The sequence below is a fragment of the Canis aureus genome, chromosome 25, assembly GCF_053574225.1.
Source record: "Canis aureus isolate CA01 chromosome 25, VMU_Caureus_v.1.0, whole genome shotgun sequence".
Lineage (NCBI taxonomy): Eukaryota > Metazoa > Chordata > Mammalia > Carnivora > Canidae > Canis > Canis aureus.
In genome coordinates this window covers 41,070,927-41,092,303 of record NC_135635.1, presented here as the reverse complement: position 1 = coordinate 41,092,303, position 21,377 = coordinate 41,070,927, and the positions used below count along the sequence as shown (strand labels likewise).

Below are 21,377 nucleotides of genomic sequence, written 5' to 3'. Positions count from 1 at the left end.
GGGGTCTTTATTCTGATCTACCTTGGAACAAGCTTTCTTGAGGGTCACTTGCAGGAAGGAGGGAAAGAGCAAGACTCCAAGGTGGATGTAAGCCTACTTTCTCAGCTGGTTTCATAGACTGAGGGTCACATGGATGGAGAGGAAAGTAGCCTGCTTTGACCCAAGGAGTCAGGAACTGAAAGGTGGGTTGGTTATGCAGGCTGATTTAAGGCATAGCAACTCTGTTAACTAGTAAAATGCAGCCCAACAAATGTTTTGGGCTCTACCCTTGTGATTAGGAATATAGCCTTCCTTAGAGGCCATATGGGGAAAACTATAGAGGTGCTGCTGTGGAGTCATGCAGCAGGCACTCTGAGTAGGTAGGAAGGGCCATGAATTTTTCCTGGGGAAAGTGTCCCAGGGAAGTGGACACGTCAGCCAACCTTGCAGGAGGAGTCAGAGTTTTCAATATAAAAAGAAAATTCTTAATAGGAGGAATGGCTTGATGAGAGGCACAGACCCTGAGAAAGGGATGATGTGTCCAAGGAACTGGGGGTGTGGGTCACATGGGGGATAAAAGAGCATGGGGGGGGCTGGACTCAGAATGTGGTCTGAGTTGGACTCAGACTGTGAAGAGTCACAAAGCAAGTAGAAGTTGAATTCATTCTGAAGGCAGTGAAGGGGAGCAAGCAAGAGTTTTAAGTCAGAGGCATAGCAGGCTCTGATCCCATTTTGGAGGGATCCCTTTGGCTGGAGTAGAAGCAGCAATGGTAAAGAGACTACTGGTGGGGACCTGAGTCCACTCGAGTCAGGACAGTCTGACACAGATGAAGTAAAAAGCAATCAGTAGGGTATTTGTGGCATAAAAGAAAATGTGATAAACTTTGCTCCAAAAGTGTTACTAATATTACACACTCAATTGTTTGGGAATACATGGACACTTTTGCAGTGTTTCATAGCAGAGATGCAATAATTAAAATCTGATTTTGCAAATGGAAAAAAAAAGCAGTCCGACTTTTGGTCAGTTTTATTACTGCTTTTAAATCATCTGCCTGTAGGAGGGCAAACCTCTCTCAAGGCACAGCCTTGGTGTGCCATGGATGGAAGGTTCCTAAAGGAATCCAGTCTAGAAGAGATTATAGTCACTTACCAAGCATGTGCCCAGAGCTCATGGATGGATGGGCTAAGTGTGCAGTTCAGAGGTGGATTTGTTTTTTTTTTAATAATAAATTTATTTTTTATTGGTGTTTAATTTGCCAACATACAGAATAATACTCAGTGCTCATCCCGTCAAGTGCCCCCCTCAGTGCCCGTCACCCATTCACCCCCACCCCCCGCCCTCCTCCCCTTCCACCACCCCCAGTTTGTTTCCCAGAGTTAGGAGTCTGTCTCCCTTTCTGATATTTCCCACACATTTCTTCTCCCTTCCCTTATATTCCCTTTCACTATTATTTATATTCCCCAAATGAATGAGAACATATAATGTTTGTCCTTCTCCGATTGACTTACTTCACTCAGCATAATACCCTCCAGTTCCATCCACGTTGAAGCAAATGATGGGTATTTGTCGTTTCTAATGGCTGAGTAATATTCCATTGTATACATAAACCACATCTTCTTTATCCATTCATCTTTCATTGGACACCGAGGCTCCTTCCACAGTTTGGCTCTTGTGGACATTGCTGCTAGAAACACTTGGGTGCAGGTGTCCCGGCGTTTCATTGCATCTGTGTCTGTGGGGTAAATCCCCAACAGTGCAATTGCTGGGTCGTAGGGCAGGTCTATTTTTAACTCTTTGAGGAACCTCCACACGGTTTTCCAGAGTGGCTGCACCAGTTCACATTCCCACCAACAGTGTAAGAGGGTTCCCTTTTCTCCGCATCCTCTCCAGCATTTGTGGTTTCCTGCCTTGTTAATTTTCCCCATTCTCACTGGTGTGAGGTGGTATCTCATTGTGGTTTTGATTTGTATTTCCCTGATGGCAAGTGATGCAGAGCATTTTCTCATGTGCGTGTTGGCCATGTCTATGTCTTCAGAGGTGGATTTGAAAAGAACCTTTGTATTTGGGGTTTTGCTGTGCCAGGCTTCAGAAAATTCCCCTCTGAGAGTTTCTTACTAGTAGAAAATGTGCACACCCACTGGGAAGGCAAGGAGCAGAAGTGGGATGGGAGTGGTTGTCATCATTCCACAGACCTCAGGGGGCAGAATGTCACAAATTACATCTCTTCTGGTCATACTGGTCTCCCCTTCACCCTCTCCAGGAGCCTGAGAAGCTCTCTCTGGCCTGTTTGGATGGGGTGGTAAGGAACAGTATTTCTTTTGTTCCTAGAACTTCCTCCATAAAATAAATAGAGCCACCAGCAAATAGCTAAGGGGAGATGTTTGACAAATAGGTGTGTCTCACCTTTTGGAGTCACTTGAACCATCATTATCATGTTCATTTGGGCTGTACTTGAAAAGCCATCAGAGTTCTGGGAAGTGCTGCTGCTGTCCTCACCTTCTGCCCTCCATGGATAGCACCATAGCACCTACAATACTCATTGGCAGCATCGCTGTGTGATCAGCGCAATGCTATTGTAGCTTTCCCTGGGCAGCAAAGGCAGGGGCAGAGGCTTCTAGAGAAGCCTGGAGGGGTGGAGGCTGGCTGACAAAGAGTTTCGGTTTGTTTCTAATTAAACCTATTTGTCAAGAGCATCGCTAATTCTATAATCTTGAAGTCTGAAGCAAGGAGTCCATGTGTGGATTCAGGAATTCCTTACTTGAAGTCATAGCCATGTTCCTCATTGCGTTTTAGTGTCGATTTATCTAAGCCATGACATCTTTCTCTTGCTAAAAGAGCCAGAGAAACACCTGGATATAGTAGACACTTGCTATTTTTTTCATTTGTTTCTTTGGGGTCTTATTTGTTTGTGGTCATATCTATTTGCTGTTGACCTGCTGCTTGACTTTGAGCAGAGCACCTCTCTGCTGTATCTCAGTTTCAGAGTTACTGTGAAAGTAACAAAAACAAGATGAATTGCACATAGAATGTCATATCACAGGTAAACGTGAAGGAGTCATTTAGTTTTTATGTATTATTTGTATTTGCAGGAAACTGAAATGATTCATTGGAAATCTGGTGATTATTCTTAGGTCTGCCTTTACATAGTTCATGTCCAGCTTGTACAGTTTTAGGTAGTATCCATAAACAGTGGAAAATCTGCAGTTATTTGGTTAATTTAAACAATGGGTCTGACCTTGATTAATTTGACACTACTCAAGTGAGCCAAAAACTTGCTTTCAGATCATAATCCTTGCTTGGAAATTAGAGAAAATAGTCATACTCAGGGGGCTTCCTGCACCCACTTTAAACCAAGGCTCTGTTCAGCCACTTTTCAGGTGCTTGGCTTCAAGTCAGAGCTATTCGTGGGAAGTGGGCTTTCTGGTGGTTATTTTACTTCAACCAGCAGTGAACCAATGGAAGAATTCTCTCTGTGGTGTAAAACCAGAATTGAGAATTTCAAGTCTGGACTGGAAGGTAGTGTGGTTCAGTAGAAGAATACAGACTTGATGTTTTGGTATACTGGTTCCATGTACCGGGCTGTGTGATTTGGGGAAAATTATTTCAACTCACAGAAAGTCAGTTTCCTTATCTGTGAAATATAGAAAATAATGTCTATCCCAAAGGATGAGTAGGCTAATTCGTGAGATAGCGTATTTAAAATGTCCTGAATACACTCAGTAATTGATTAATGTCAAAGGTAGCTATTACTATAATTAGGCTCTACAGATTAGGTGGTGGTGGTTCTGCAATTAATTGGGTTCAGTTAGTTTTCTTTTGGTTACAAGAGACTAAAAATCTGGCTCAAACCATCTTATTCAAAAAAGAAAAATTCATTAACTCATATAACTTTAGCCAAAATTGGGCTAAGTTGGCAGAGCTACGATAAGAGCAGGGTGAAACATGGCAAGGTGTAGAGAGTGAATGACTCCTCTTCAGTAGGGCCACCACATTTAGCAAATAAAAATACCCATACCCAGAAGTTTGATAAAAACCCCAACTGCTGAGTTTTTGTAATTTATTGAAAAATGCCGAATACAGGACATTTAGGGTGCCCTGAGAAAACCAATACAAGAAGCAGGACAAAAATCATTAAATATGAGACATATCCTGTAATATACAGGATGTCTGGCAATGCTTCTCCTTGGGGTATTGACACCAATGAAATTTATTTTATTTTATTTTATTTATTATTTATTTTTTTTTAGACACCAATGAAATTTTACTCAGACTTGTAAACAGTGTTTACAACTAGTACCAGTAGATTCAATTCATTTTATCCTCATATCAATCAAATTAACCAGAGTTTTTGCTGGAAAATTCACAATAAGTCTAATGTGCTTACTACGTTACTTGAAACTGATAAAATTCTTTTAAAGAATTTGGCTTAAAAAATAATAAAACTGAGCTTTAGGTACCATGTGATCCAGGAGGTAAATTTTGTTTGTCTCTCTTGATGTAATTTTGCTGTCCATGTTGGCTTCTAATGGCACTAAGATGGCTAGTAACCCTAGGCACATATTCTTCTGTGTTCTAGTCCAATAAAAAGAGTATTTCTCTTGACCTGACAAAATCCACAATCTGATTTTCATTGATCAGAATTCTATCTCATTCTCTTATCTGAACAAATTATTAGGCCAGGGGAATGGCATGTTCTGATTGGACATATCAGGATCACATGCTCTAAGGTTGGAGTCAGTTTGACCTAAAGCATGTGGACTGAGCATGGGATCTGGAGGTAATTTTCCTGAAGGAAAACTGGTGCTCTGTAACAAGAAGAAGGGACAAAATAGATGGTAGGTAGAGAAAAAAATAACTCCCTCAATCCCAAACAAAATGAACAACAATAGCAAATATCTACCATATCCAGGTGTTTCTGTGGTTCTTTTAGCCAGAGGAAGATGTCATAACTTAGATAAATCTACACTAAAACGTGATAAGGATCACATCTCTGACTTTAGGTAAGTAATTACTGAATCCATACATGAATTCCTTGCTTCAAATTTCAAGATTATAGAATTATCAATGCTTTTGCATACTTCTTTCTTAAAAAGTTTGAAAAAGTACTTTGAAAAAGTACTTTTTCAAAATTGCAATATAATTATTGTTTCATTCTGATTATTAAGATAATATATGCACAAAGGGATATAGAACAAAGTAAGTCACCAATAATCTCATAAGCCAAAGATAGCTCCTGTCAATATTTTGGTATAAATATTCCAGATGTTTTTCATGTATGTGTGGGTGAGAGATGGTGTCTTGCAACAAATAGTTAAAAATAAAATCAAACTTAAAAGTACTTTATTACTCTTTTAAATTTAACAATATGTTCTGGACATCTTTTCATTCTAATAAATATAGATTTTAAAAGTTACAACTTTAAGATCGCATACATTTGAACAAAAATACAACTGTTCAACCACTCTTGCCTTAATTTTTCATGATTATGAGCAAACATTGATGAAATATCCTTACCTGTATATTTATTATCTAGTGATTTCTTGTGACTAACTCCTACAAGTGGAATTGTTGTGCTAATACTTACGTTTAAAGGCTTTGACATGAATTACTAAAATGCCCTCCAGAAAGCCATGCCTGCACTGGGTAGCATTCCCAGATAAAATAATTAATTTATCCAATTAATTTGAATTCCAAATAAACAGTGAATAATTTTTTATATAAGAATATTCCAAATGAGTGAACGGTTTTTTTGTTTGTTTGTTTTTTGCGCCACTGGAGCTGCCCTGTTTTCTTTTTAGTTTAAAAAAGAAAAACATTTAAAGAGGAAAAAAAAAAGAATATCCCAAATACTGCAAAATCATCTGAGATTCGAATTTAACTGGGATCCTTTTTTTTTTTTTTAAACATTTGAGGGTTATTTTAATCAATTTAGCAGCATCACTGAGTCTACTGAAGTTCTAGGCAGTGTATGAAGCACTGGAAATACAAAGAGAAGCACAATAGATTTTCTTTCCTTAGAGGAGGAAAGGATCCTGTATTTTTATTTGCTCAATCTGGCAACTCTAAGACTGGGTATAAATCTCAGTTCACAAATCCAGTAGGGCTCTGCCACCTCATTGTCAGGCTGGGAACCCCACGCCTCAGGTCTGGCCACCTTGTGTGCTCAACAACCATTCCCTCCAAAGTCTGGCAGTGTCCAGGGATGCAGCATGTGGATTCCTGCTCTTTTCTTATCCTTGACTTCTAACCTTCCCCGCCCCCCCCCCCCCCCACCAGATGTAAAGGAGGAGTCTCTGCTTCTCATATTGTATTAGCTGCTAGGGCTGCTGTAAGGAAATAGCACATGCTGGATAGCTCGAACAACAGAATTTCATATTCTTACAGTTCTGGAGGCTAGAAGTCCATGATCAGATGCCAGCAGGTTTGATTTGTGGTGAGATCTCTCTCCTAGTTTGCTGACCACTACTTGTACACTGCTCTCATATGACCTTTCCTCTATTCTCTCTCTCTCTCTCTCTCTCTCTCTCTCTCTCTCTCACACACACACACACACACACACACACACACACACAGAGGGAGAGAGAGCGAGAGAGAGAGAGAGAGAGAGGGAGAGAGGGAGAGAGTCAGGGCCTATTCCTTTTTCTAGGACACCCATCCTATGGGACCTGGGTCCAACCCCTATGGCCTCATTTAAACTTGCATTAATTACTTCCTTAGGAAGCCCCATCCCCAAATATAGCTACATTGGGTATTAGGGCTTCAGCATATGGGTACTGGGAGGACACAAATATTCAGTCCATAACAGACACCCTAAAGGTGTTCTCCTCTTATTATTGCTTTCAAAGCCTCTTGAGGAATTCAGGATCTTGAAAAACAAAGCAGGCAACCTTTGCTTATAAATAGAATAACAAAATTTGTCATTTGAATTCAAAAACTTAAAGAATAACTTCACTGAAAAATGTGCAACCTTAATAAATTGAATAACTATTTATTGAAGCAATATATCTTCCAAATAATGTTTTTTGGCACACAAAGACCATCTTGTGGAAACATAAAGTGTGCACTATCATCTATCTATCTATCTATCTATCTATCTATCATCTATCTTCATCTACTTGAAGTATATAATAACAGTAATGGTCATAGCTACCAGTATGATATGAAAATATTATCTTATATTCTCACAGTGTGATGCAGCTTCAATTCTTGTTTGTTTCATTTATTAGATGAACAAGAATAGCTGGGCTAAGATGATCTCTGTAGCATTCCAAAAGCAATGTGTTTTTTTTTCTGTGTAGAAAGTATATGTATGATTTTCAGTTTCTCTTTTATAGTTTTCTGTAGGCCCTTCTTGTTGAAGCAAGTGAATGAGGGTATATTTTTAGGATCAGAAAATGTTATTTCCATCTTGAAAAATGTTAAGAGGTGGTTATAGAAATAAGAGAGAAACAGATAGAAGAAATCACCAGCTCTGTATGAGAATGTTTATGGCATCTGCTTTCACATTGAATACTCTAGTTGGGCTATTAATTTGATGGGTATTAAATAGTACCTTGTTTAATTGTCATTTCATTGGTGACTCTAAGGTACATACATGCTCTTAAAGATAATGGTGAACACTAAGCCATGAGAGTGTCCTGACAGTTTCATTATGGTTGTCTGAAGCATAAACCATAGCCCTAAACTTGTGCCGTGCCATTTCTCTACCTTTCTGGGAATGTACAGGGTTTTGGTGATTTGCCCCCAGAGGACCCAAAATTTTTATCAAGCTCAAGGTTACAAGGAATGCCAAATTCCACATCATTCACAGAGATGTCAGAATGCTTGGGGAATAACTGTTGAGCCTAACTCTGAAAACAGTGATGAAAGCAACAAGTGTGGAGAAGAAATTGAGATAGTCATTGGTTCACACTGGGTCCAGGAAGAGGCAGGATCATCCAGATTCTGTCCCAATCTTCTCCTGCTGATGTATGGCCAAGCTCTGGGGAGGGGAGGCCATTTGGAGGGTGATTCCTGCTAGCTATTTCCAGAGACTGATTTTAGGTGGAAAGGAAGGGGTCTTTTAAAAATAACTTCATGGGGGAATTCTCGAGTTTAGTATTGCTCAGTTATATTATATTGCAGACATAAGAAACTTGGGATTCACCATGACTATTTTAGCTTATGTCTAATGGGAAATTAATTTAAAGGAAGACAACATGGTAGTCTTATTCTCTAGAAGGAACTTTAAAGAATTTTTGGCTTCTCATACAGTTCTGAATAGTCAAAAGAAAAAAGTAGGTTAATTTAAACTTGTTTTATTCAGCAAAGGGTTAAGTGAATGTTGGATTACCAGATTGGTCTCTACTTGCAAAGGAATTATAAACAAGTGGTGATCAACATTAGGTGTTCAAATTTAGACTCCCCCACCCCCTTTGCTGCCACCCACCAAGTGCCCTGTCCTATGCTGGATTTGGAATTTTGTGCACTAGTTGACTAAAGGTCATTCTTATGGTGACCCTGTCACTAGCCAATGTCCCCATCTTTCTTGTATAGTAAAGGCATTGGCACATAATTTGGTATTGGTGTTAAGCTTCACTGGTTGAGACAAGATAAAAATCATTATGTTTGCCTAAAGTGCTGAATCTTTAGCTTTAATCAGATGTTTACTGGATTTCATCCAACTGAAACTGTATTGAATTGTGAAGGAAGAGAACACATTTAAAGATCATATGTGAAGTGATAGAAATGTATCATGAATGACCATATCTAAAAGTAAGGTGTAAGGAAGGGTTTTATAATATGTAATCTCTCCAGGGTAAAAACCCCATACAACACATAATCTTTTGCACATATTATGTCAATGAACATTTCTAGAAATTATGTGTACAAGTGAGAACTGGAAGTTTAGAGAGGAGTGAGTAACAGACCTTCAAAAAAAGCATGCAGTCTCCAAGTCCTAGAATTTTAAGATAGAGATAAGACTGAAGACTGGGATAAGACTGACAGATAAATGTTATTCAAACCCAAGCGAAACATAATGGTTGTTGTAGTAGTAAAAGACAGTGTTTCAACAGATTCAGTACATATGTATTGAATTTCTACTATGTACTAGGCAGTGGGGATACAACAACAAAAGAAGATTTCCTTCTTTAGTCAAGAGCCTGTAAGTATGTGTGCATGCACGTGTACATGTGTGCATGTGTGTGTTGATGGTGGAGATGCAGATACTAATTCAGTAAGCCCAAATGTAAAACTGCAACTGTGACAAGTACAGATATCCACATATAAGAGCCTAAAATAGGGCAGCCCCGGTGGCACAGTGGTTTAGTGCTGCCTGCAGCCCAGGGTGTGATCCTGGAGACCTGGGATCAAGTCCCATATCGGGCTCCTTGCGTGGAGCCTGCTTCTCCCTCTGCCTGTGTCTCTGCCTCTCTGTGGTATGTGTCTCTCATGAATAAATAAATAAATAAAATCTTTTAAAAAAGAGCCTAAAATATGGGGATTTGACTTAATGACATTGTAGCTGATATTTGAATGATGAGCAGAAGGCAAACAGGAAAAAGTTTGAGAAACAGCATTCTAGGAAGAGGTGACAGCATGTGCAGATTCTGTGGTGGAAAAAAAGATGATGAGCATGAAAGACTGGGGTGCCAAGAGATAAGGCAAACAAGCAAGGCAGAGGGTTAAGAGATTTATCTTTAGTGGAAGAACAGTAGGACACCATGAGCATATTTAAAGCAAGTTGCAATGGAGTGATATGACCAGATTTGTATTTGAAAATATCTGTCTGGCCACAGTGGAATAGGGTGGATGGACTGAATGTATGTAGGGGACTATTACAAAACTTATGCAACATCCAGGTAGAAGATGGGACTAGGGCAGTAGTAATGGAGGTAGAAGGTGAATGAATCAGAGGATCCATGAAGGAGGTGAGAGCTTCAGGACATGGGGATGGATTAGAGGCATTGGTTAGAGAGAAAGAGATGGAGGAGAGGAAGAGGATGGCTTCTAGGATTAATAATACAAAGGGTAGGGAATCCCATAGTCATTTCCTTCTGATATCAAATTGAATTATAATTTAGGAATATGTGTAGGGGATGAAGACAGTGAGCATATTTAAAAATAATTTTAATTTTTTTAAAAGCAATACAGGTGCACGGTTTATAAACCCAAATAATGCTATAAGGCTTCTGAGGAAAACCAGCTAGCCCTGCTTCTCTCTTTACCACAAATCTGAGTCCTCAGGTGCAACCACATTCAATAATTTTAACAGTTTGTTTCTGGTATTTACTTTTATTTTTCTCCATAAATGCTTAAATTGATATATCTTGAGTTCTTTTTTTCATTTAACAAATATTTGTAAAGCTCTTGCTATGTGCCAGTGTTCTCGGCATGGATACATTAGTGAACAAATCATGAATACCTGTAGTGAACAAAACACACTGCTCTCATGGGGCTTTCACTGCAATGGAGAGAATAAGCAAACGTTTAAATAAAATACCTGTCTAACCATCTCATTATTTAGAGGTGGTGCTCTATATAGAATGGTTATGAATAATATGGAGAAAAATAAAGTTCCATGATGATGTAGGGAATATTAAGGAAGAAATGTAATGTTAAATAAGAGTGAAGGAAAGGATGACCTTACAAGAAAAGATGGCATCTGAGCAAAGACCTGAAGGATGGGAAGGAGAAGCACTGAGGATGTGTAGGAAAAGGACCTTTTAAGCAAAGGAAACAGCAAGTTCAAAAGCCCTGAGCTAGAAGGACATATGGTATACCTGAAGAACAGAATAGCAGAGGCCCTTTTTGTGGGAGGAAAGTGAATGAGGGTAGAACAATAGGGGTAAGATTAGAGCTGTAACGTGGACAACATAGATTGTGTAGGGCCTTGTGGGCTACTTTCAGGACTTTGACTCTTACTCTGAGTGATTACCTCTTGTCTCATGACATCTTATGCCCACTTTCTCTGCCTCCAGCATAATTTTTTGTTTAAATCACTGTTTAGTGTTTACATCATTATCACTAAGTATTATTTTCTGCATTTCCAAGCAGTATATTATGACAATGTTCATTTAATCTCTTGTAAACATGTCATTAATAATTGCATTTTCTTTACCTGCTTAATTTTCTGTGCATGTATTTATGATTCTCTTCAAACTCTCCAACAGAGGTGGAAAACCTGTCTACTGATCATTTTCTATGTGACCAAATACATCAGGCTCTCTGTCAGTTCCTTTTTTTACCCTGTAATCTTCCATTCTCTCACTCCAATCTTGCCTGTTGTCTCTCTGCCCCAGCACAGCAGAGAGTGGGAATTCCTGGGAATTCATCTCCCTTCTCTCTTAACATTGGGTCTCTGTCTTCCTGAAGTCTGTGCTTTCTTCTTTCTTGCCTTGTATCTTTTCTTTTCTTTTGTGGGGGCAGATCCTCTAGTAGGAGGTAGGCACCATTTTGAACATTTGTATGCCTAAAAATACCTTTATTCAAGTCTCAGGCTTGATTAATGATTTTATGGATAAAAGATTCCTGAATGGAATTGTTTTTTCTTCAGAATTTTGAAGGCATTGTTCCACTGTCTCCAAATTTCCAATCTTGCCATGAAAAGTCAATGCTTTTTTGATGTCTTTGCCTGTGACGTTTTTTTTCCTCTGGAAGTTAACATCTTTTCTTTATCCCCAGTGTTTTTTAGTGTCATGCTATGTACCTTGGTATGCATGTATTGGACCTCAAGAACTCAATAAAATAGAGGATACTTATTACTCTTGAATTTCAGATAATCTACAAGTAAATTTTGCAATATTTGAGGCATACTTTTACTGAAAGATTACTATTTCTCTGAAATTCATATTTAACTGAGTGTCCATCTTTTTTGTTTGTTTTGCTATATTTTACAACCCTAGAACTGGCTCTTCAATCTGGAGACTCATGTCTTTCAGGCTAAGGAAATTTTCATGTATTATTTATTTTTTTTTAGATTAAAATATTAGTGTAGGCTTTAAAAGATAAGTTTTTTCAATAATGCTTAGAATCAAAATTAACAGTCTCTGTCCCCATGTCTCCCCATCCCTATCATGTACTCTTCAGAAGAAAATCTCTTTCAATTCTTTAGCTCTTTATTCTAAATTTGCATATCTAGACTGTATTTCTCAATAATGCACTTACATTCTTCCCCCTCCTACACCAATTTTTTAAGTCTTGGAAAAACAAACTTCCTATTATGGATGATAAGGATTTTTCTTTCTTACACCATCTACATTACTCTTCACAAGAGACACACACCTTCTCAATCTAAGTGCTTGACATTTATCAGTTTAGTATGCTCTTTTATTTTATTATGATTTTAAATATTATTTCTTGTTGAGCCAAGTAGTGAGCTATGGTATAACTACATTTCCCTTCTTGTACTTTTTATTTTTCTCCATAGCTACTAAATATCTTCTTTTCTATTACTTACTTTTCTATATACTCAATACTATTTGATGCCCAAAAGGAGAATGGGACTTATTAAACTTCCCACCAGCAATACAGATATCTTCCTATCCTGATTGAATAATTATAGCATTTTAAGTTGAAAATCACCTCTATTGTCTTCTAGCTTCTAGTGTTGCTTTTGGTAGAATCTGATACTGTCCCAGTTCCTAAATTTCATCAAGCTGTGCCTTGATGTAGGTATATTTTTATTCATTTTCATGGGTGTTCAGTGGGCATTCATGGTCTGAAAATGCTCATTTTTCAGTTCTTGAATATTTTCTTGAATTATTTCCTTGATTATTTTCTTCTACTCTGGTTTTGACTGTTCTCTTTTTTCAGAACTCCTATTGACTGACTTTGGATCTCCTACCTGGTTCTTACATTTCTTTATTCTAAGGAAAAAATCACTCATGTGTGTCCTCTACTCTTATATTACACTCACAGCACCACTGGCCACAAAATGTATGTTTGCGGGGGATGGTTAAAAAGGAGCTATTTTCAGATTCTGTGGACACTGGCTGGGTTCTGCAATTCAAATCAATTCTGACACTATCTACCTGGAGACATTATCAGATCCCACATGTTAAAGGATCAGTCCCACGAGACTGTTCTCTTTTCCACTTTAGACATCAATAGAAAGTCCAGGTTGTTACCTGTCCTTCTAAAGACTAGCTATAAATTGAGGAGTCCTATAATCCCCTCTTTTGGTTCAATTAACTTGTTAGAGCAGCTCAAGAACTCAGGAAAACTGTTTACTTGCTAGATTGCCACCTTATTATAAAAGGATGTAACTCAAGACAGTCAGATGGAAGAGATGCATAGAGCAAGATTGGGGAAAGGACATGGAGCTTCCCTGTCCTCTCAAGGGCGCCATTTTCCAGCACTTTTACATGTTCATCAACCTGCATGTTCTCAGAACCATGTTCTTTTGGGGTTTTGTGAAGCCTTCATTACATAGGCAGTGAGGGAATAAATCATTCGCCATTGCTGATCTGTTTAACCTCCAGCCTTCCATTCTCCCAGGAGGTCTCTGGGTGGTGTAGACGGAGGAGGGAGATGAGATGGAAAGTTCCAACCCTCTAATTTGGGTTGGTTTCCCTGGCAACCAGCCCCCCATTCTTAGGGGCTTTCCAAAAGTTGCTATATTCACTTAAACTCAGATGTGTTTCAAAGAGGCCTGTAAAAGACACCCATTTCACCTTTATGGTTCTGAAGCTATTTCAGAAACTAAGGACAAGAGCCAAATATTATAACAATAGATGCCCCTATTGCTCTAATCATTTAGGAAATTACATGGGATTTGGCAACTGTGAACCAGGAACCATGGACAAAGTCCAAAATATATATTTCTTATAAATCACAGTATCAGACTTACTTTACTTTCTGTCTTTATACTTTTTTTTCTACTTTCTGGGAGAATTCCTCAGCTTTATTTTCTAGACCTATTTAAGTTTTATTTCGGCTGTGTTAAAAAGGAAATCAGGTCAGAGGTGGAGTCACTTCCCTCTGGGCAACCTCTCCAAGAGTAGAATGTTAAACCAATCAATCTAGAATATTCTGGTCAGCATCAAGAAAATATGACAGAGACAATCTGTCATCTGGGTCCTCTCTATCTCCCAAAGGAAGATAAGGTAATCTGCATGATAGGACTCCCTGCTCTTCCCCTTAGGAGAAGGGATCTTAACTGAAACAATCCTCTCTTCCTTCTTTCCTTCCTTCATTCCTCCCTCCTCTTCCTCCCTCTTCCTCTTCTTTCTTTCTTTTCTTTCTTTCTTTCTTTCTTTCTTTCTTTCTTTCTTTCTTTCTTTCTTTCTTTCTTTTTCTTTTTCTTTCTTTCTTTCTTTTTCTTTCTTCTTTCTATTTCTTTCTTCTTTCTCCCTTTCTTTTCTTTTTTGTCTTTTCTTTCTCTAATAACATTCTTGCCCTACCTTTTCCTATAAAGACCTTCCATTTCTTAACTACTCAGAGCTCCCCTTTACTTATAAGATGGGACGGTGCCTGATTCATGAATTACTTAACAAAGCCAATTAGATCTTTACATTTACTGAGTTGACTTTTTTTTTAACAACTATTATACTTTCAATTTCCTAGAATTATTTTCTTCTTCTTTGATGCCTCCTTCCTTATAGCAACCTATTCTTGTTTTAAGGATAAAATATTTAAGTGAGGGTTTCCGATTTTTTTTTTTCTTTGCTTCTGGCATTTTCTGTTTCCTCTGAATTTGTCATTTGTCTTTTTGGTCTGCTCAAGTCTTTCCTCAGATACTTGTAACTTGAGAGTAACTGTTAATTTTCAAGAGTAAGGTGTGAAAGGGCTATGCTATGGAGGCTTGTTGAGTGGTGTGCTCATGGCAAGGCAATGTAGTGGAGACTAAGCCATCTTGTTGGGGACTTCTAGGAATTGATGTCTAGAGGCATTTTCTCTTGGATTCCCTAAGTTTCTCCAGGAAGTTCTCCAGTTGTCTGTTGGAGCAAGGCAGGGAAGGTGGCAGACTTTTCACACTAAGCATGTAGACACTCATGCCACATATAACCCTTTCTACTTTCAGTACATGCCTTCTGCCTTACTTAAGACCAGCTGACCTTGAATCCAGGCCTTTCTGGTTTAGTTTCTTCTCAAGCTTTTCTTTGATGGGGTTTTAGGTGGGTAAGTAGCTTTGTGGGGCTGAGGAGGAGACCTAGATAGGTATGCCTAACTGCAGCCACTTTTTAGACTCCCCCCTTGATTATGTTTCTAAGATATTGGGTGCTGCCAAGTCCCAAGCCTTCATTGACTCCCTGGGAGCAAATCTCCACATCTTATTGACCCTCATCTATAGGCACTCAGTTTCAAATCCTGCCCTTCTCCTCAGTTACTCCAATGGTTGTTCCTCCAATGGGTTCTCGTCAGCTACAAATTAGCTTTTACTTATATTTGATCCACTATCCTGACTTATTTGTCTTTATAACTTTATCTCCCTGCCCCCTTTAAAAATTTCCCTCACAGGTATTTTAGTAGGGTTTCTGGAGGGAGCAACAACAACAAAAATTCCCATATTTTTAATCTGCCATTTTTAACGCTAGGTCAGATGATTTTTCAATGATTTTTTGGGGGTGAAAGGGGAGGCTGATGTGTAAAGTGTAGTGAATTCCCTGAGAATACATGAAGAGTTGTAGAAGCTATAACGGCAGCCTTGGGGTAAAGTGTATAGTTTATATTCATATCATAAGAAGTGAGCCTAATACAGACCCTTGGCCTCTGGAGATTGTATCCAGACACCTGACACAACCCCAAATTTGAATGCAAAAGTGCTTAAACAGGCTTTTTCCCAATCATCAGTCTGTGAGAATAAGAAGTCTTCTGTTCTTAGGGTACCCTGGCTGGCTCAGTGGAGCGTGCAACGTTTGATCTCAGGGTTGTGAGTTCAAGCCCTATGTTAGGTGTAGACACTACTTAAAAGTAAATAAATAATTTTAAAGAAGTTTTCTGTTCTCTTTCTTCTGAAATAACAAAAAAAAAAAAACCATTTTTATCATTTGCTAAAGTATTATCTTTCACTTGATGGCCATTAGAATTTCACAAAGAAACAAAGGTTTTCAACCCCTTGGCAGAGGTTACCACACAAATGTCCCCACTGGAAAGTATGTTGCTGCTGGTCTTGTGGGTCCAATGTCACATGGCCCGCAACACTTAGCCATGAGGTGAGTTGCTGCCCCCAGAACACCAGGCTTGCAGGATACTTTTGCATCACATTTGTGCTTTACTAAATTACAGTAACTCCATATTATGAAACTTGGGGCTTGTTCCCCAATAGCTGAAATTATAAATACTAAATCTTTTCATTCTACAGGAAGTTACTACACAGGACCAATATCTACTGGCATTTTGGTAATGTATCTTTTACAAAGCAGTTTCACTAGGTCCCTGTGGTTGCTCTAAGAAGCTTGGAACTGATTTATCTGACCGTGGTCTGTCCATGGTCATCCTCATTTTACACATGCAGAGACAGAAGTTGCAAGACGTTGTTGGTTTGTTTGTGTTTAGCCAAACTCTGGTGTGCTCTTGAAGTGCTTTGTGATCACAAACACATGCACCTCACATCAGGTGAAGCAAGGGGTCTAGTTTTCTTTGCCCAGGGAATGATAGAGGCAGGCCTTGAACATAAGACTGTGGGCTGTGGATCTCACACTTTCCAATAGAAAACAATGTACATGTGTGGTATGGGGCAGGCCTCAAAGGCCTCAGGATATCAGGGAAGAGAGTGATCAATCATGTTGGGATGGCCAGAGAGGTTCATGAAGGTGGTGGGACCACAATGGGCCCAGGCAAGGAGAAACAAGAGCATCCCATGGCCTGGGCAAGGGAGGATCTAGACAGAAGCCAGAATTCTTTCATGGAGGGAGAGATATGCCCAGTGTATACAAAGAGCCCAAGATAAGCCCCTGGGACCAAGGTTGATGGTATAGGGCATTAAGAAAAAGGGATCCCAGTTGAGTAGATTGTATGAGGCTTCACTTTATAGGGCCTAGGGGCTGAGCACATTGCTTGGACTTGATTCCATTGAAATTAGAGAATTAGTGATACAGCATTTAAAAACAACTTTTGCAGGAGTGGCTTTAGGTTCAGAGTGCTCAGCAGTGGCTGATGGGTTGCAGGGACCCTTGGGGGGTTTATGGGGTGGGAGGTATGGTTTGAGTGAACCAGAGAGCCCAGAAATAGGGGCCAGGTGAGGGACCACCATTGGCATGCCAGAGGAACTGAAAAAAGGCTGGAGATTGTTCCCAGGTTTCTTGGTGCTGTTGCTCATGCAGCTTACCCTCATATCCCTAACTATACTTCCTTTTGTTCTGATTTTCCCTGGCAGGGAAAAGGCTGGCACAGCAAGGAGACCTACACATACATTTCTGGTAGTGGCTGGACAGAGAGGGCCTGGACCCCAACTTCTCAGGAAGACAAGACCCCCTCCTTGGATCATGCGGCCTGACATCTCTCCAGTAGCCTCCCACAAGCAGTCACCAGAATAGAAAAAGCTGAAACCACACCCACCAACATTAAAGATGGGGCCCAGGATGTTGGGGTGAGGCTGTGGGGTGAAGGTGAAAGATGGTGGTGTGGGCAAAAGAGACCAGGTATGGGGAGGTCAGGGTCAAAGGATGCCAGAAAGTGCATGGCTGTGCTACAGACCCACCCAGGAAAAGGGTGGCCATGAAGACTAACAAATAAATATATGGCAAAGTCTCAGAGGCCGTGTGTTTTGCTGCATGGAGACATCAACAGCTAAGTTAAGCAGACAAGTCAGGCACTTGTGACAAAAGCAGTTGGGTATCCAGGTCAGAGCACTTGGGTACCTTTCCGGGTGCCACCCACAGACGATCAGAAAAGGTGCTTGAATACCCTCTGCATTGACCTCACCATGGACAAGCAACATTCTCCAAGAAGGCAACCCATTCTCTAGGAGTTGTTTGCCTCTTCTGTACACATGCCAGTGGGCAAATGTCAGGGTCAGAGCTATATTTCCCATGGCTTTCCCAGGCCTCAGATGATGCCATTGCAGGGTCTCCTAGGAGCAGGAAGGACTTCTTTCTGGTATGTGACCCACATTGCTCTTGTCACAGACAGCTTTTCACTCCTGGGCTTTTTCAGAGGATGGAGAGAGAGACTACTTCTGGAAGGTCCTTCTTTCCTGCCTGCCTATCTCTCTCTCTAGCTTCCTTCTAGGTGCTCTGGAGGGGGAAATTGTACCTGCTTGTTATTCTTCCAAGTGATGAGGCTGATTCCCGCCCCCCCCCCCCCCCGCCCAGGCTTTACTTTCCTAATGAAGTACGTCTAGGGGTTACAACTTGCTATAATGCCTGGACCCTCCTAGAAATGTGCTAAATGTGGGCCTTCATTACCACACTGGAAATCTCTATGTAGGGGACCATAATCTTAGCCATGTGCCCACTTAATGTCTAGCACAGTACCTGACACACGATTATCACTCATAATATGTCTGGTGAATGAGTAAGGACATGTGTGAATGAATGAGATGTTGACTCTTGTTAAGACAAAGTTAAACTGCTTATATAAGAATCATCAAGAACTCACACATTATTTATTACAAGTGAGGGAATTGTCAAACCACTCTGCAACACACACATGTATGCAACACATGCACACACACACACACACACACACATGCACACATCCTTTTCCCTCCTAGGCATCTCTTCTTAGTAGAGAAACCCTAAAACTGACATTTCTTGTGAAGGTCTATTTACCAACCTGTGTCTACCCTTTGTTCCTTCATTTAGCGAGTGTTCCTTGGGTGTCTGTGTGTCAAGCTAATGAATAAAATCAATCAATAAAAATCCATGTCCTTATGACGGGTACGTTCTGGTGCAGGGGCACAGGCAATGGGTACAATAAATAACTAAAGTATATTGTTTGCTAGATGAGTATAAAGGTAATAGAGAGAAATCAAGAAAGGGAGCTATGGAATACAGTGGTGGGTGGGGTTGGAGATCAATTTAACATAGGGAAGACAAGGAAAGCCTGACCTAGAAGGTAATGTTAGTAAAGAGTGGAGGGAGGACAAGAGGTGAACCAGGAAGGTACCTGGAGGAAACATTCTAGATAGAGGGAACAGCAAATACAAAGACCCTGAGGCGGGGAGCATCCCTGGCATGCTCTAGGAACAGTAGGAAGGCCAGTGTGTCCTCCACTGTGGCTAGAGGACAGCGAGCAAGCAGGAGAGGATCAGGACATGAAGCCTGAAATAGCTGGGTGGCCAACCAGACAGGGCCTCTCAGGCTCCTGAAAGGACTTTGCTTATATTCTGAGTTGGAAGAAAGACCTCCCCCCAGGGTTCTGGGAAGAAAAGTAATAGAATTTTAACAGATTTTACCAGTTAGAAGGTTGTTGGAATAGTCTCGGGGTGAACTGGTGACAGATTGGACCACTGTCAGCAGTGGGGGTGATGACAGAAGGAATTGGATGTGAGGTGTGAGAGAAAGAGAGAAGCAAGGATGACTGTAGGGTTGGGGGCTTGAGGGGTGTGTGGAAGAAAGGGAAGGCATGGAGGCTGAACCACCCTTTCTGGCTGCCGCTGGAGGTCCGGTGGCCCACTCCCAGAAGCTGGCTGGTGGGATGACTCTCATCCAGGGAAGCAAGTTGTGCATCTGCCCCACTTCAGCTCCTCTTCAGGAAGCCAGGGGAGAGCTGTGGCTGTTGTCATTCCTCCCAGGCTCTCTTCCTGACCCCATTTCTGGGATGGGCTATGTCTAGCCTCCGTTCTACATTCTCAGTCTCTCCGTCTTCCCACTCCACACACCCATTCCCTGATTTTATTCACTACTCCCTGCACATTCCTCACTCTCCCCACTCAAACAACAGTAGAGGAGCCTGCTTCTCAGCCAAGTGACAACACTCGTAGCAGAATGCCCTCGGACCAGGAGACTGCCACTCAAGTCTATGGCTACAGAGCAGTAAAGGGAGGCTGTCCAGAGGTTCCCTTTCAACTCATACCACTCCTAGGAAAGTTGGGGACACAACTGATATTGGCCCCAGCTGGGAAATGGCAGGCAAGGTGTTGTCACGTCTCGGTGGAAATCAAACCTAAATAGGAAACAGGAGACCAAAATACCCTGAGGCAGAGACAATGGGGAAGGAAAAGGTGGGGTGGGTGGAATGGACCAGCAGAACCCCAAATCAGTATGAGAAAAGAAGAAAAATCATCAGGAGGCTGAGAAGACCTCTATTGTGGCCCCTAAGGTGGGGCCATGGGGGCCTTGTCCAGAGCAGATGGATGAAGGAGGATGGCCATCCCTCATGCTGTAAGCAGGAGGTCTAATCTCACAGGCTGCTCTCAGGCTGTCCCACTCTCTGCCATCTGACTGTCTGTGGAACACACCATTCTAGGGTGATTATTGGCTTTGTTTTAGGTGAGGTATCAGATCACTCTTGGGTGCCTTAGGCAACTATCAGAAAGATTTTACTTCTTAGGCTCAGAAGGGCTGGCTAAAGATGAGGGAGCTCTGTAGGCCACAGATGGAATGGGGTTGAGAGAATCTCTGTTTATCTGTTCAAGTGCATGACAGCCACAACATGGTATAGTGGAAAGGCTTTTGGGCTGAGACTCTGGTGCCCCGGGACGAGTCCTGGTCCTGCCACTAAACTCACTGTGTGATGTACATCAAGACCTTTCACTTTTTTATCCTTGAGTCCTCTATTTCATCTGAAAAATGGAGAACTGGACCAAATGATCTCCAGTATCTCTTCCCACTTAGTAATTCCGAGATCTTGAGCGCCATCATGTGCATGATTCTGATTCCATTTACAACGAGTGAGGGTTTTCCCACATCATATGCAATTCTTTGACACCAGCAGGGTGTCCTACAGTCCAACTCATTCTGACACTGTCTACCTGGAAGTGGCCTTAGGCCCCTCAAGCTGAGTGTTCCAGTCCCATGTGACTGCTGCCTCCACCCCACTTCAGACTCCAAGTTGTCACCTGTGCTTCTGGCTGACCAGTTCCCACAAACCCTCCTTGGGTTCCAGGAATTTGCTAGAGCATCTCAGGGGAGTCAGAGAAATATTTTACCTATTAGCTTATTGGTTTATTATAAGAGGATTAAACTCAGGAACAGCCAGATGAAGAGCTATATTGGGCAAGGTATGGGGTGAGGGGCACAAAACTTCCATGCTTGCTCCAGGTACACTACTCTGCCCATTCTCATGTGTTCACCAATCCAGAAGCTCACTGTACCCCTATCCTTTGGGGGATTTTATGGGAGGCTTTATTCCACAGGCATGATTCATTAAATCATTGGCTATTGGCAGTTGATTTAACCTCTGCCGCGCCCCCCTCCCCAGAGGTCAGAGAGGAGGAACCAAAGGTTCCAACCTCCTAATCACTTGGTTGGTTCTTCTTGCTACTAGCCCCTACCCTTCGGAGCAGTCCAGAAGTTGCCTCATTAGCATA

General features: G+C 41.0%; 2 protein-coding genes across 6 annotated transcripts in view; both read left to right on the top strand.

The window, feature by feature from the left end:
* The window catches only part of GALNT8 (polypeptide N-acetylgalactosaminyltransferase 8), a 134,728-nt gene extending 117,072 nt beyond the window's left edge, over positions 1–17,656 (top strand). For all 5 annotated transcript variants that reach the window (XM_077871361.1, XM_077871359.1, XM_077871358.1 and 2 more), the window contains one exon: positions 17,280–17,656. In XM_077871361.1, the coding sequence (XP_077727487.1) occupies positions 17,280–17,399 (120 nt within the window). In that variant the 3' untranslated portion in view covers positions 17,400–17,656. The remainder of the gene's footprint in view (positions 1–17,279) is intronic.
* Positions 1–21,377, top strand: part of KCNA6 (potassium voltage-gated channel subfamily A member 6) — a 54,170-nt gene that overhangs the window by 24,826 nt on the left and 7,967 nt on the right. The window lies entirely within an intron of this gene.